Below are 15,825 nucleotides of genomic sequence, written 5' to 3' on the forward strand. Positions count from 1 at the left end.
GTCTACAATTTAAACACCATTCCTTACTGAGCACAGTCATTTTTCAATACAGATTAAGCTGTTTTAATTACATTCTTTGTAATAAAACATGCAGTTGGGTCAGTGATCTTTAAGAACTGATGGTTCTTAACATCCTTAAAAAATATACTGTCGGTGTGATAAAAAAATGTAGCACAAGTCGATACTGCCATTCTCTATCATGAAGACATCATTTTAGAAATGTAACATTTTATGTAAGGTTCCTGATGCTATGGCGTGATGTAATTTAATGTATATGATCCTTTAAGGAATCACAGACCACCAAAAGTAATGCAAGTGGTTGTTATGCTGTTGCTATTGGATTTCAATAGTAATAATAATAGGGGTTGCACATTGGTTGCTATGTGGTTGCTAAGGGATTGATTTTAGAAAAAATTGGAAACAACAATGCTAATGTTTTAACAGTTCAGAAATTTTCTTTCATGAATCTTGGCATGCTCTCCACAAGTCTTTCACACTGCTTTTGGGTGACCTTATTCCCCTCCTGGCACAACAATTCAAGCAGAGGACTGGAGTAAGATCATTTTCTCTGATGAGTCCAATTTTCAGCTTTGATCAACACCTGGCCATCAAATTTATGATTAGATGGAGACCTGCAGGGGTGTACAAGTGTCTTGCGCCTACTGTGAAATTTGGTGGAAGATCTGTAATGGTCTGGGCATGCTTCAGCAAAGCTGTAATTGGGCTACTGTTTTAATTTAGTATTTTGAATCAATATATTATTTTGGGACAACACATAATCCCTACATACTGCATAGCACTATTTTGGCCCTGAGTGTTTTAGTATTATCCTCATTCCCAAAAACATTTTTGGCTCTTTCTTTTTGTCAAAGCGTTCCATGTTGACATTCTGTTGCTCTGACGCTATTCTGACCTATTAGTTTACCTGCCAAGTTAAGCATCTGATTTATGCAGCCAGCCTACAAAGTCTTTTCGGAAGAGCCGTAGATGTGCGACAGCAGGACTGGCAGGTTCCTCACATAATAACAGCCTGAAACAGTAACTGACACTGACAGGCTGTCATTTTCACTCTGCTCACAATAGTCACACTCTGCTCAAAAGCAATGAGTGTGAGTCACCATGTACACACAAGTCACAAACATGACACCTCGGTTCCGAGTTAGAATCTGGAGCAAGTCTACACTTCACACAGCCCAACACAGGCTAACTGCATTAACGGAATAAAAATTTCCTCAGTGTGATAACCATCTCATAAAATATCTCAGTGTGACAGAATAACAATTACCCTAAAGCATTAACAGACTAGTAAACGCACTGGATGGCTGTTATAAGACTAAACTTGGATTTTCTGAAAGATTACACAGTAAGTCTTACTGTTTGATTTGATCTGTGTATCATTTTGTTATTTTTTAAAGCCTAGAATAGCATGTTAGCCACGAGGCTAAAAGCTGGGCTCAATTGAGATAAAGCTGCAGAGCTAACAGACATAGCAGCTTTACTTAGCAGTATTGGAGTAGTTTAGCCACAATGCTAGCAGCCAGCCTCAGCAGACTTAGGGAGTGTTATAATGCTAAATTATCTTATGTTAGGACAACTTAGTGGAGTATTTTACACTACATGTTGCCTAAGTTTGTCTTAAGGAGTCATTAATTTTTCTTTTATGGGTCTACTTTGTTATATGGATTTTACCCATATTTCTTAACTTTGTTTAAGAAGAGATTTGTTTGTTATGCCACCTGGGTTATAGAAAGGTTAGAAAGGTGCGCCTATACATTTCACAAAATTTAGGATATCATCAGGATATCATCGGTCCTTAAAGAACACTAACCTTACTGCACATTTTATTACAGTGAGCTTCATTGTACTATGCAGGTAAGTATTTGAATAGCAGTTTTTAACTTTGCCACTGCTAAGGAATTTTGTCTGTCAAAATATTGTGATAAATACCGTAAAAAAATTATTTAAATATCGAGAGATGATTTTTTATACTTTTATACGATATTGTATTAAGCAAAGTTAAGAAATATGTTGCGTTGTAAATTTTGTCCATATAGACCAAGTCCATGATAATATGATGATCATGTGTTTTCATTTTATAGTATACAGAGAAAACAGGAAATTGGACAGTGAATCAGTAACAGTAAAAACAATGCAGTACTTTTACACATCCAAGCAGCTCTTGCACAACTCCAAACTCATCTTCATAGCTTAAGGGCTGACTCAGGACCCAACAGGCCTGAGAGCTGCTCTGTTTTGCTGCTTCATTAGCGAGCAACAGCCCTAAACAAGGAGAGAACAGCCTCATCCCTTCTTTCCTCATTCGGCATATCGAGCAATGTATTCCAGTCTGGACAATTTATGTCACCCTGCACTTCTCAGGAGTTCATATGCATTTACTTAGAATGAAGAACTTGAAACATTCCACAGCCAGAGGTTGTAAAAATAAATAGCTCAGATGTCACAACAGCAGGACATGGCCCGGCCGAGCTCCAAGTAACACTCACCATGACCTGAGATATGGCCTCTTTTAAGCGCAATATGTTCATTAGGGGTCAAGCAATGCACATTTTGTAACTGATACTCAAAACAATATATATAGGTGACAGACTTTTGTCTATTAAAAAATGTCTGTATTATAATTGCTAATATTTAGTACCCTTCTAATAATGAATGCATTCAGCCCATTTTCATTGCATTGCATTTTACAATTGCTTCAACAAAAGCAAGATACAAACTTTGTGAAAAGGTGTCCCAACACTTTTGCCCATTTAGTAATGTTCTATTGGCAGTACTTCACTACAGAAACTAGACAAGCTCTATGTTAATATTTGCACATCTGGGGTTGCAATGAGTGCAACGTATAATAGTATCTGAATGCATTCGTTAAAAGGTGTGTTCACAGATATTTGGACATGCAATTTTTTACAGAGCTGTATATTAATATTAATGATGTTATATTTAGTTAAATTTGCCTTACATGACATGCCGCATCCTGTGACATGACTATTGTACATGCCCAACATTGCAACAACGATGCTGAAATGACTGATACTATGCAGCACTCAGCCAAACAGTCCTCAAAGGAAATTGCTACATTTGCACTGCAGTCATTGCAATACCTGGTGTCACAATAAATGATTAAAAATTATAAAATTCCCCCAAAAAGACTAGTGTAAAATGTAATATTCAGGTACGTAAGCAAATTTAACTGCTATTTCATTCCTCGTAACCTGTCAAATTACTTAAATTCTTTCTTAAACGAATGTGCTTTTTAAATGAATGCTTAACACTAAGTTATAAACTACAAAATATCCACAAACATTTAGTACAGAATAAACAGAAGACATTAACTCACTGGTGTCGAGCTTCCAATCTGGTTCCCTGCTGGGTCTCACTACTGCATGTGTGAGAGGTTGGTTTGGAGGCTGATCCAGAAAGTTCTTCCTCCTGCTTCCAGTCGGATTCGCTCCGTACCTCCTTCCCACCTGCCCTGGTGCCAGATTCAGTCAGCTGACTCCGCACAGAGTAAGACGCCTCCTTGGGCTTCTGCTCTGAGCTGGATGCTGATGTGTCGGAGGCCTCTGAGGTGTCCCGGTGTTGTCTGTCCCTCCTGGTGTATTTGGAGGAGATGTCCTCCAGGTTAGCATAGCGTTCGGCTAGTTCCCGCCGCCTTTCAGCCTTGTAGCGGGCAATGCGTTCTGCTTTAGACTCCAGTGAGGAGCCCTGTAAAGTCTCCACTGCATCCATCAGCTCTCAGATTCAACAGAAAGCTACAGGTCCTTCAGTGTTCAAACGCAAAAAAAATCACACCAAATCAGCCACGGGGGTCCACTGCTTAAAAAGCTGGAATGCCAGGTTATTTCTTGATGAACTTCTTGATGCCTTTTACTCAAATCATCTCACTGCAAAGAAAAAAGGAAAAAGAACAAAATTTTATCAGCCATCAAGAACATCTGGAACATCTAGTCTCTACTGAGAAACCTTAGGTTGCTAAGTGCCCACTAAACCCAAGCACTTGTGCACACAGTACAAGCTCAGTCAACGCAGTCCACTCCTACTCTGAGCATTGCCCAGCAAAAGCTGCGCTTCTCATGTTACCTTCACATTCACAGCAGAGAGAGAGAGAGAGAGAGAGAGAGAGAGAGAGTGAGAGAGAGAGAGAGAGAGGAGAAGAGAGTTTCTCCTATTAGGGATAATCCGAAGACAAAGGCACAATACCACTACGCCACAAACAGCACACTCCCATGACAAACACAGGTTTTGTGCAAGAAGTATCCATTCTTTATGCAAGAACCCGCTTTTTCCAGAAGAACAACACACCTTTATGCAAGAAGAACCCATTATTTGCGCAGGCACCCACTGTTCCAGAAAGAAGAACCCATTCATTTCATGCACTGTTTCTAAAAGAAGAAAATATTTTTTATGCAAGAACATACTGTTTCTAGAAGAAGACCCCATTCTTTTTGCAAGAACCCAATGTTTATGCAAGAACCCACTGTTTCTAAAAGAACACCCCATTCGTCATGCAAGAACCCAATCTCTATGCAAGAAGAACCCACTATTTCTAGAAGAAGACCCCGTTCTTTTCATGCACTGTTTCTAAAAAAATAACATGTTCTTTATGCAAGAACATACTGTTTCTAGAAGAATATTCCATTCTTTATGCAAGAACCCAATCTTTATGCAAGAAGAACCCATTGTTTTTAGAAAACCACATTCTTTATGCAAGAACCCAATCTTTATGCAAGAAGAACCCACTGTTTCTAGAAGACCCCATTCTTTATACAAGACGAGCCCAATGTTTCTAAAAGAAGACCCCATTGTTTACGCAAGAACCCAATCTTTATGCAAGACTGTTTCTAAAAGAAAAGACCAAACAACCAAATTGCAAGAGAAACCCATTACTTATGCAATATTAACCAATTCTAAGTGCAAAAAGCCATTTTTATACAGGAAACACTCATTCCTTATGCAAGAAACCCCATTTTTAATGCAAGAAAAATGGAGAAATCTTATAAAACCACACCCTTCTTTATGAAAGAAGAACCCATTCTTCATGCAAGAAACCAACCTTTCAACAAGAAAACTCAACTACTTCTGCAAGAACCCACAGTTTACGCAAGAAGAACCCATTCCTTGCTGCTGGAGCTGCTTGTGGCTGCATGTCTACAACCAAACTTCCACTCATGTGTGCACTACAGTACACACAGTCCCCTCTTGGTTAGAAGCAGTGGAGCATGTGGCAGCATGAATGTGTGTGAGTGTACGTGTGTGTACTACAGCGAGGGATTGATGGAGTGTGGAGTGTGTGCAGAAAGAGTGTGGGTGTGTTTGTATTAGCAGGGGGCGGGGCGGGGTTAATGGGCTACATCTGGGACCTTGCGTTTAATAGTTCACACTCAGGGAGAGGTCCAGAAAAAGAGAGAAAGAAAAGAATGGAGAAATGTGGCTCGAGAGAAAAACTAAAATATGTTTGAAGGAGGAAAAGAGAAGAGAATAAGATAAAGAAAAGGAACAAAGAGGGAGAGAAAAGGAAACAGTGAGAGGAGAGATAGAAGTGTAGGAAAAGAGAAGAGGAGCAGCAGATAAGATGAGGGAGCACAGCTGGAGAGACAGGGTAAAATGCCTTTGAGCTACTTGGTTAATGAAGCTAACACATAGTAGAAGCAAGCATATGTCCACCAGTTAGCATGTCTAAATGATCACATATTAGTTTTAAAGCAATCTCAAATAGAGCTTTCTTTTTGTATATTTAAAGAAACTATGTCCAAATATTTTTGGACATGCCTTCTGAGAAGGCTCATGTAGTCCCTGTAAAGGAGTACAGGCAACTAAATAGCACTCTATAAACAAAAAATACAACATATTGGCACCATTCCTAATGACAGTAGAGGTCTACAGGGGTATAAAGTCCCTCTAGCTTTAAACTAGAAAAAAATAATCTGTTTTCTTTGGAAAGAGCGTGCTCTATAGAGTATCCAGTGGGGTGATGATCGAAAGCCAACCCCTTAAAGGAGAACTCCAGTGGAAAATTGACTTTTGGTGTAGTATAACATGATGAAGAGTACTAACCTTTGCTGAATAGCTCACCCCCGCTCTCCTGCAGCTTTCCAAGATCCAGTAATTTTGTGCCTTTTCCCCCAGCATGCTTCAGGGCATCCACATGCCCCTGTAGATAAATCGCTTTTTACACCGTTATCCAGGCTTAACTTTAACTGAACAGTAACTTTTAAAAATACACATAAAGCTTATTAAAAAACACTGTTTACAACCCGTAGCATAACCTTATCTCCAGGCGCTGCTATCTTAAAGTAAAGTCATGATCAGTACAGTGAGTGAGGTGCCCGGAGATTAGGGTTGTAAACAGTTGTTTTTAACAAGCTTCTTGTCCAGTTTTAAAGTTATAAATGCCCCATTTTAAATGTCAGGGCTCTCCGGATTCTACCAATGAGGGGTTGAGCTACTTTGAGCCTGGATAACGATGTAAAAATTGTAATGAGTGCTGTGCAAAAAGCACAAAACCACTGGATCGAGCGGAGGTGGCCTATTCAACAAAGTTTAAAACTCTTTATTATGTTTTACTACACCAAAAATCTATTTAACACTGGAGTTCTCATTTACAGCAATGCTCCAAAATCTAGAAAGCCTTTCTGTCAGTAGAGACAGTTACTCCAACAAAAGCAGGATAACCTTGATTTTGGATGAAACCATTAAAGAATAACTGATTTTACAGCGGATTTGCCAAAAAGATTAATATTGACCTTTTTGCCTGCTTATGGTAATATGATTCCAATATAATGCAAAAAGCATAAAAAAGAGAGTGTGGAGGTTTCACATTGTGTACAGTAACCTGTTTGGAAGCATTTGAATAAATTATTCAGTCTTTTCCATTTTTTTTTCCCTTAACCAAAACTTCTTTTTTGCCATTTTCAGCTAAATAATTTCAGTTGCAGAATATTTCGTCCCTGTCTAACAGAGTGCATCAGAAAAAGCGCAAAAAGACAGTGAATGAGAGAAGCTGAAGATGACTAGAACCTGCAAGAGGAGGTGAAACAGCACACTGTAAAAGTAGAGGAACGAAGGAGAAATAAAAAGAGGAGCGGGGAAATCACAGAAAGGTGTAAAAGGAGAGGAAGGAATGCCTATGACCTCAGCCTCTGGAGAGCACTTCTAAAGGGTCTTCGGTGAACGTTGCTCCTTGTAAATCTACTGCAGCAGTCCAGCAGCCTGCTGGCACCACCCCGGAGCATCTGCTGAACTGTAAACAGTAGAGGGAGGCACTGTGGGTCAGAGGCAGGGCAACACCACGGGGAACCTGCATGACAGACAGTGTGTGTTCACCTGAACTGAAAATCCAGACTCGAGTTACTGAACAGCCACTGAGTAAGTTCATGAATGTGTCGCTATGCTGCAGGAAGTGACTCTTGAAACGATTGAAAAGATTAATGCTAGAGCAGCATGATGGGTTTAGGTCAGAACCTGCCAGAAACCATTTACCACTACAGCTGTGTAATAGAGGTACTTGCCAATACGATACACATCACAATACAGGTTATAATATATTATATATTTTTTTCAAAATACATGTGATACTGCAAGCAAAGCAGTATAAAATAGTATATAAAAAAAACTTTAAGAAAAACAATGTTCAACTTTCATTACAAAAACTGTAATCCATTTTTCAACCTCTTATCTCTCTTTTTCCTTCAGAATTAAACAAGTTGATTATGTTAATGTTTGTTTAAGGTCTAAAATATATAATCTTGAGTATACTAAGTTCTGTTTTAAATGGCTATCCATTCAAAAATAAATAAACTATGGGCTCTGAGCGGTCCATCAGGCTAAGCGCTGCCACTATAATGAGGAGATCGCCAGTTCGCATCCTGTTCATGTAGCTTGCCATCAGCTACCAAAGCCCTGAGAGAGCACAACTGGCCTTACTCTTTCTGGGTGGGTAGATGGCGCCCTCTCCCCACATCATTCCAAAGTGTGATCAGCACAAGGCGTCTGTGAGCTGATGTGTCAGAACTGAGTCGCTGCGCTTTTCTCCGAGCGCGCTGTGATGCTACTCGGAAATGCTGCATCAGCAGCAGTTGGAAAAGAAGCGGTGGCTGTGACTTCATATGTATCGGAGGAGGCATGTGCTAGTCTTTACCCTCCTGGTGTGTTGGGGCATTACTAGTGACAGGGGAAGTTCTAAAGAGTGGGTTGGGTAATTGGCTGTGTAAATTCGAGAGAAAATAGGAAAAAAGGAGAAATAAAATGATTTAAGAAACAAATTAACTAAGCAGTGAAATATAAAACCTGAAGCAATATTTACACATCAGATTAACCGTCATTAATACCAATAAAAGTAAATGAAATTCAGAGACCCCTGACCAAAGCCCTTATCCAGGTTTCTCAAATCCAGCTTCATCCAAAACAGCACATATACATGTACTACTTAGAGTTAGCTTGCTCTTCATGGGAAAAGAAAAGTGTGCTCCTTTTTCCTAGTTTGGTCACACTGCTCTATCTGTAAAGTAATTTCGGGATTCTGAGTGTGTTCAAATTATCTTAAGAATGATAGCCTGCACAGTTGTAAATAAGTTAAATATTTTAAGATTACATAAAAAAGAAAACGGTCCACAGCCAAAGTTAAGGCACCCTGAAGGGCCTAGAGATAATCCCTTTAGTATGCTGCTAAGAGTGTTCTTGTTTGGGAGATATTTGTCACATTCTTTCTGGCTTCTAGTTCTTTGCTTCTAGGCTTCTAGTTTGGTGAAATTCTTGGGCTGTTTAGCATGCCCAGCTCTTATGAGGTCTTGTTAAGGTCAAATGACTCTCAGGGCCATGGCAAAATCTTCAGCTTGCACACAAAGAGTTATATCTTAACGTCATGAGTACCTCAGATGGTGCTATGTTTACCTGGTTTCCATACTATCCAAAAAAAATTACCAAAGACAAAGTTCTGTTTGCTCACAGGATTTTCTATGAATCATGTAGAAACGGTTGCTACAAACTAGGAGAAAAAGGCTGGACAGCATTAGCTTAGGTAGCATGCAAACATTTTGTTCCCCACTACTAAACACAATCAAGTCTGACTGAGTGAAACATCAGCAATAAACTACTGAATGATACAAAAAAATCCTTGCGCTTTTTTTTCTGTGATGTGCCACTGTAGCCCATTCGCTAACCTAGCCTCTGCTCAGCAAGCTCGACTACAGATCCACCGAGTACCAGAGAGTTCGGTGCAGCTAAAGTTGACAAGTACTGATGATTTGTAAGCTAACTGTCAGCTAACTGAGGCTTAAATACAAATAAAATACAGATTGAGAAGACAAAGTCTTATATATGAGGGCACAATGCTGACTGAATGATTTTAGGTGCGTTTTCGACTGGTTTGAGGCTCATCCAGCTGACCTAATTATCACTATAGAGTATAGTAACACATCTTCTGACCAGGACTGTCCAAACTAAACTGTATGTAGTTTATATGTCAATAGGGGTGTAAATAATTAAGAAATAAATCTATAAACAAACATCAATATATTGAAGTCCTATAATATTTTGTTTGGCAACAAAATACAGTATTCATTTTTCTAATTATTTGTTAACATGTAAAGTTTGGTGGCAGACAGTGATTTATTTACACATCACCCACTAGATAACAGATCTGTCCTCTGCTATAAGATTCCATTGTTTTGACTGTAATATATTGGGGGAAAAAATTATTTCTATGAAAACAAATGCAAGATATCCCCTTGCAGTTTTGCAATACAATTAGATAGATATATTGAATTGTAACCTCTGTAATTGTGTACACTTCAGTCCAGAGTTTACACACTGTACCATCCTTGATCTGGAGTTTTAAGGCCAATTCATAACTACACATCCAAGATGTTTCATCTCTTTAAATGTTCTATCCCTTTAAATAGGATAATAACAAACATCTAAACTTTGGGTATTAATTTCCACACCCCCATTCCCACAAGATTAATAGGGCCCAGTACAAAACGCCAAAACCAATCCAAAACAAAAGCACAAAAGCTCTCAAATGACCTTACTGAGCAAATCCCAGGAGGACCTCAGTGATTCTTACAGCCATTCTGGAACTATGATTAGAAGAGTACGTAATTCTAAAAGTCGTCTCGGGCTCCACTGTGTGTGTTCTAGCATTACCTAGAAAGGCTGAAAACCAAGCCGCTACATCGTTTAGAGCCAAAAAAACAAAAGGGGACTCGCCTCGTTTGGAAGCGTGTCTCGTTTTTTCTACCCAACAAGGAGAGAAAAGCAGAGGTATGAGTCATTTGTAAAGCTGTCAGGCATATCAGCAAAAACAGCGTCTCATGTTTTCTCCCACTTTTTACATAACCAGCGTAATCAGTGCTTACACTGATAGGGGAGGCTGAAGGCTTTCAGCAGCTTGAGAAGAACTAAACAAAGGAGCGATGAGCTTGACAGCACTATGGTAATCACATTTGACTGAGTGCTTATTGCGTACTTAAAAACAGCAGTTCACTATGACTAATTGAAAGCACTTTCACTCTCTAACAAAGCTCTCATCTAAACACACTGCAGGACCGTCCACTGAGCCTCAGGGTGTCCCTGACCTTTGACCCCATCTTAGAGAGGGCAGGCTGCAGACGTAGAGAGGAAGCTGTCTTAACAATAGCCAACTGTGTCACATCCTGAGAGTATACTGTAACCCATTCATATCCTGCCTCTTACTGGATTCATCCTGGTTTACATCTGTGTTTACTGGAAGCAGTACTATACCGGAATAGTGCTGTGAATCCAATTACAGTGTTTAGAGTACAATATTGACTTGTACTTGTTGCTGTATTATGGTGCAGTAGCTGCTACTTTCTCTTGGTAATGGACATACTGTACTGTTAATGCTACTCGTGTTAAAGACTGTGTTGCAGTATCTGCAAGTAGATAAAGCACAAAAACAAACAGACTGAACATAGACGGGGCTTAACTGTAAACTCCGAAGACGTCTAAAGTGCTGCCACGCTTTAGACGTGGGACTGCGGGAGATCGCAGGTTCAAACCACCGCTTATGCAGCTTTGCAATCAGCTGTCGGCACTCAGAGGGAGCACAACTGGCCTTGCTCCCTCCAGGTGTGTAGATGGCGCTCTCTCCCCACATCACTTAAGGTGATCTCCACAGCACAGGGCATCTGTGAGCTGGTGTATCAGATCTGAGCCGCTGCACTGTCCTCCGAGTGCGCTGTGATGCTACTCGGCAATGCTGCATCAGCAGCAGCTCGAAAAAAGACCCGGTGGCTGACTTCACATGTATCGGAGGAGGCATGTGTTAGTCTTTACCCTCCTGGTGTTGGGGCATCACTATTGATAGGGGGAGTCCTACTGAGTTGGGTTGATTAATTAGCTGTGTAAATTCGAGAGAAAATGGGAAAAAAAAAAATAGAAAAAAAAAATTATAAACTCAAGAGATGTGAACTTCTTGCCCTCAAATGACCAACTGCAGATCACATAGTGATCACATAGTGGATACAAAATAAATCACAGTGGATAACAAAAGATTCTTGGAACTTTATAAAATAGTTCATATTGGTTACAGAATAAAAATGAGGGCTTAAATCTCAAACTCTCAAAAACTGTCGATTTATTAAAGCAGCCACTGCTCAATATGCCAAGAATGGCCCCAATTCCAAGCCACTGTGTTGGATAAATTTGATTATAATATTATTTTTATTTTACTAACTTCTTCCCAAATGTACAACAATTATATACATATTATATACAACTATACAAAAATAATATTAAACAATATTATTAAAATCATATTTTTAAAAATTGTGTTGTCTGGGATCTACACTCTGTTTCTAATGCTCCAAAGCATCAGTAGAAAGACAGACTGTAATTTCATATCAGGGCCATTGTGTTCAGCCCATGGGAAGCTTTTAAGAAGCTCAAGACTGTGGGAGCTCCCTGAATTTCAAGGACCACCAAGTTAAGCCGTGTCCATCCAACATCCAAACTTAGTTGATCTGAGGGCAGCGCTGGCCTGCTTTCAGCACTAGTATTCCCCCGACACTGGACACACCGACTGGAGCCACATTTGGCCTTCCGCTCCATGACTGACAGGGTTTGCTTTTCTTCAGCGCCTGGGGACCACCAGCCTCGATAAGTAGCAGCCTGCCCTTATAAACATAACGCAGTGTGTGTATGAGGTAAGAGACTTAGTGCGGTACTGCAGGATAAACCTTGAGGCTTTAAGAGCTTAAAGTCTTGACACATAGACACTGCCATAGTATCTCATCATATCACACTTCTTATGTTTGGCTGGGCCTAATCTATCTAACCTGAGCTACATCTACGCTCGGACCAGGACAGCTGGAGGTCACCACGGTGCTTCAGGCTTCGGTGATGTTGTGTAGAACTGTTTTTATGGGGTGGTTACGCAATGTTGGATATCTGTGCACTGTGTAGAGGTGTAGCTGTTTAAACAGCTGCCCCCAGAGCAGCAAAAAGGAACAAATAGGCTTATTTAAAGTAATACTCCAGTTTAATAAGTAATCACTGTTCATTCAGCACTGGCTCATTGGTTTTATTTGAAATGTGTGTTGAGTCAATAGGATTTTTGTTCCTTACCTGTGAACAGAAGAGTGTTATCAGATGTCAGACATCAGGGTCTTGACCAACTAAAAGGTTCTTTACACTCACACATCTCTATTAGAAATGGAAAAGGGGTGATTCCTTAAGGAACCAAATGTGTTTATTTCATCGTCAAGTGTAACAAGATGTTTTGACTGCTTAATTAACCTAATTTCATATTAATATACATCTATTCCTGCATTTCAGACCTGCAATACATTCCAAAAAAGTTAACATAGGGGCAATTTAGGGCTAGAAATGAGATCCATGCCTTTTTTAACAAGACAATGTAAAACAATATGCTGCATAGATTACAAAAGCATGTCTGTTGAAGAATACAGTAAAAAAACATGCTTTTCTAAATATGTCACAGATTCCATAAGTGTTGTAGACACTGAACAACTGCAGGTATCATTAGAGAGAGAGCATGATAAGAGCATGATAAATCAAATACTGACAACCTGCAATTTGAGTCGTATTTGAAACAATATGAGGCAAAACACAAAAACAAAAATAGACCTCATCATTGGACCACATCATTGGATTTGAACTTTCAGTCTTCTGGTTGTAAGGCAATTTTTTTTTTTTTTATAATTTTATTTAAATGTTTTATCCCATTTTCTTCCAATTAACAAGGCCAATTACCCAACCCACTTATTAGGAGTCCCTCTATCACTAGTGATGCCCCAACCGGAGGCTGAAGATTAGCACATGCCTCCTCCGATACACATGAAGTCAGCCACCGCCTCTTTTTGAACTGCTGCTGATGCAGTATTACCGAGCAGCATCACAGTGCGCTCAGGAAAAGTGCAGCATCTTGGTTCTGATACATCAGCTCACAGACGCCTTGTGCTGATCGACATCACCCTTTAAAGTGATGTGGGGAAAGAGGGTCATCTAACCACCCAGAGAGAGAGAGGGCAATTGTGCTCTCTCAGGGCTCCGGTAGCCAATGGCAAGCTACATGAACAGGATTCAAACTGGCAATCTCCTGAAATAAGGATTCAAGGAGATTTTATTGGCAAAATAAAATATAAGGCAAATATTAAACAGCTGTACGACAAAGGAACCTGATATGAGCCTATATTTAACCCTTCAATGGTAACCCAGACTGAAGTGGTATATGGTAGGCTTTTTAAAAACAAGCAGTAGTATGTCATTATATTACATCTTATGTTTGTGAAAACAAATGAGAAACAAATTGAATTGTGATCATCTCCAGCCCCAATGCTAGAATATTTATTTAACTAATAAAATGCTTTTTATTTATGTTATAATGGAATTGGGGTATCATTAAAGTTGACCTGGCTTAAATCATTAATGCAGGCTAGATAAGTCATGATTAACTAGAAATAAGTTTTGTTTAAATGTGCCAACACCAGTCCTTTACCAGTCCATCTAACTTATGGGATGTTTGAAATAATAAGTAATGGGATATATCTGTTATAATATACACAATCTTAAAGTACTACACTATTACATCTCAACCCTATTGCCTCCCTGTACTTAAGTATTCCTTTAATTTAGCCTTAATTCTTTGTCCATGTGTGGAACGCCACAATCTTTCACAAAGGCCTTCCTATAATTATAGGCTGAAGATTAATTCCATCCACTCAGCCCTATTTGGCCAGGCATCAGGTCATAAATGAAAAAGAACCAGCTCCCATCAACACCAGTGAATAAAAAAGGGAAATGGAATAAATAAAAGGCAATTGACGGGACATGACACAGTTAATGACACTACAGCAAGGCACAGTCCTCACAGCTCAGCACTATGAAGACTGATGAGTCAACCAAGGCCCACCAAAAGCATAGAACTGTGTGAATCTCTGTCAGCGCAGATGCGTCATTGCCACCACAGCATCTGTTTGTCATGACTTTGGACTCCCACATGCTTGCTGCAAACTTGATGCTATTTCTCCAGAATTCTAGACTACGTACACTATCACACCTACAGACCATGACACAGGGGTTATGATTCAATATATAGAGATATATTGCAATACGGTAAGAACAACAATTAAATTAATTATTAATAAATTAATTAAATTAATTAAACTTTGATCTTGGTCTTTCATGCAAAAAGAAATAAAATGTAGCATTGTTCTTCCCTGATTTTCCTTCTTGTTCAGTGCCCATTTCCACCCACTTGCCCCTGAGGAATCAAGCTTGAAAGAGAAATATGTGAGTGCAAATTACTAAATGTCAAAAAAATAAATAAAACAATTGATTTAGACCATTTAAACAGTTCCTTGCTCTCAAATATATTTTGCTAAGTGCGGACCACGCCTTATAGAAGTAGAAAAGGAGGAAGAAAAAAGGGGAGGGAACTCGGGGAAATTTGGGCTGGAGTTCTGAACTGCGTGCTGAAGAAGCGTGCAGTTATATCCCCCCCTTTTTATTTAATGAGAAGTGGAAGAGTAGAAAAAGGGGGTTGTAGGGGAGGAGGTGGGTTGCGAAGTTTTCGTCACGAGAGGTAGTTAGTTAGGGGAGGTATTTATAGGACGGTTGATTGATACGGGGTGGAGTTAGAACGTAGAGTTCGGGCGTGGTCCTTCTCCCAAACTTTTGTTATTACATAACATCATTTTGCTAAGTGCGGACCACGCCTTATAGAAGTAGAAAAGGAGGAAGAAAAAAGGGGAGGGAACTCGGGGAAATTTGGGCTGGAGTTCTGAACTGCGTGCAGAAGAAGCGTGCAGTTATATCCCCAAAATATGGAGCTTATAATGAAGCTAGTTTGAGATGAGCCTGTCTCAAATCGTCTGGTTTGGAACGGATGTATAAGTGGTACGCCTGAGAAGACCACCGTCCTAGAAGCTTGATGACGTGCTCGGGGATTCCTTGTCTGGAGGCGTTGGATGCTGCACTGATGCGGAATGAGTGGGCGGAGAATTGGTCTGGTGAGTAACCGTTGACTGAAAGGATGCGGCGGAAATGTGTGTGGAACCAGTGCCTTGTGATAATACTACCAGATTCCGTAGTGAACAGAGGATCTGAAGGTGATGCTTGTTGAGAGAGCCGGAGATTTAGGTGGTGGACGAGTGGTTCGTACGGGCTGAGGGGTGAGTCAAGTTTAAACAGATGGAGGATCGTGGTTTTGCCAAGTTGGTCAGTTTTGCTTCGCTTGATTTTAAAGGTGAGAGTATCCGAGTCCAGGATGCTGAGATCTGATATGAGGGGGTATGAAAAGGAGTTGTGGGAGATTTTAAGTGAAGT

The 15,825-nt window shown here is 39.9% G+C and overlaps 1 protein-coding gene across 3 annotated transcripts in view; it reads right to left on the reverse strand.

Moving 5' to 3' along the window:
- svild (supervillin d) overlaps positions 1 to 15,825 on the reverse strand; it is an 88,244-nt gene that overhangs the window by 52,988 nt on the left and 19,431 nt on the right. For all 3 annotated transcript variants that reach the window (XM_022668856.2, XM_022668854.2, XM_049464433.1), the window contains exon 2: positions 3,356 to 3,902. In XM_022668856.2, the coding sequence (XP_022524577.2) occupies positions 3,356 to 3,747 (392 nt within the window). In that variant the 5' untranslated portion in view covers positions 3,748 to 3,902. The remainder of the gene's footprint in view (positions 1 to 3,355; positions 3,903 to 15,825) is intronic.

This window comes from Astyanax mexicanus, chromosome 15 (genome assembly GCF_023375975.1).
Source record: "Astyanax mexicanus isolate ESR-SI-001 chromosome 15, AstMex3_surface, whole genome shotgun sequence".
Lineage (NCBI taxonomy): Eukaryota > Metazoa > Chordata > Actinopteri > Characiformes > Acestrorhamphidae > Astyanax > Astyanax mexicanus.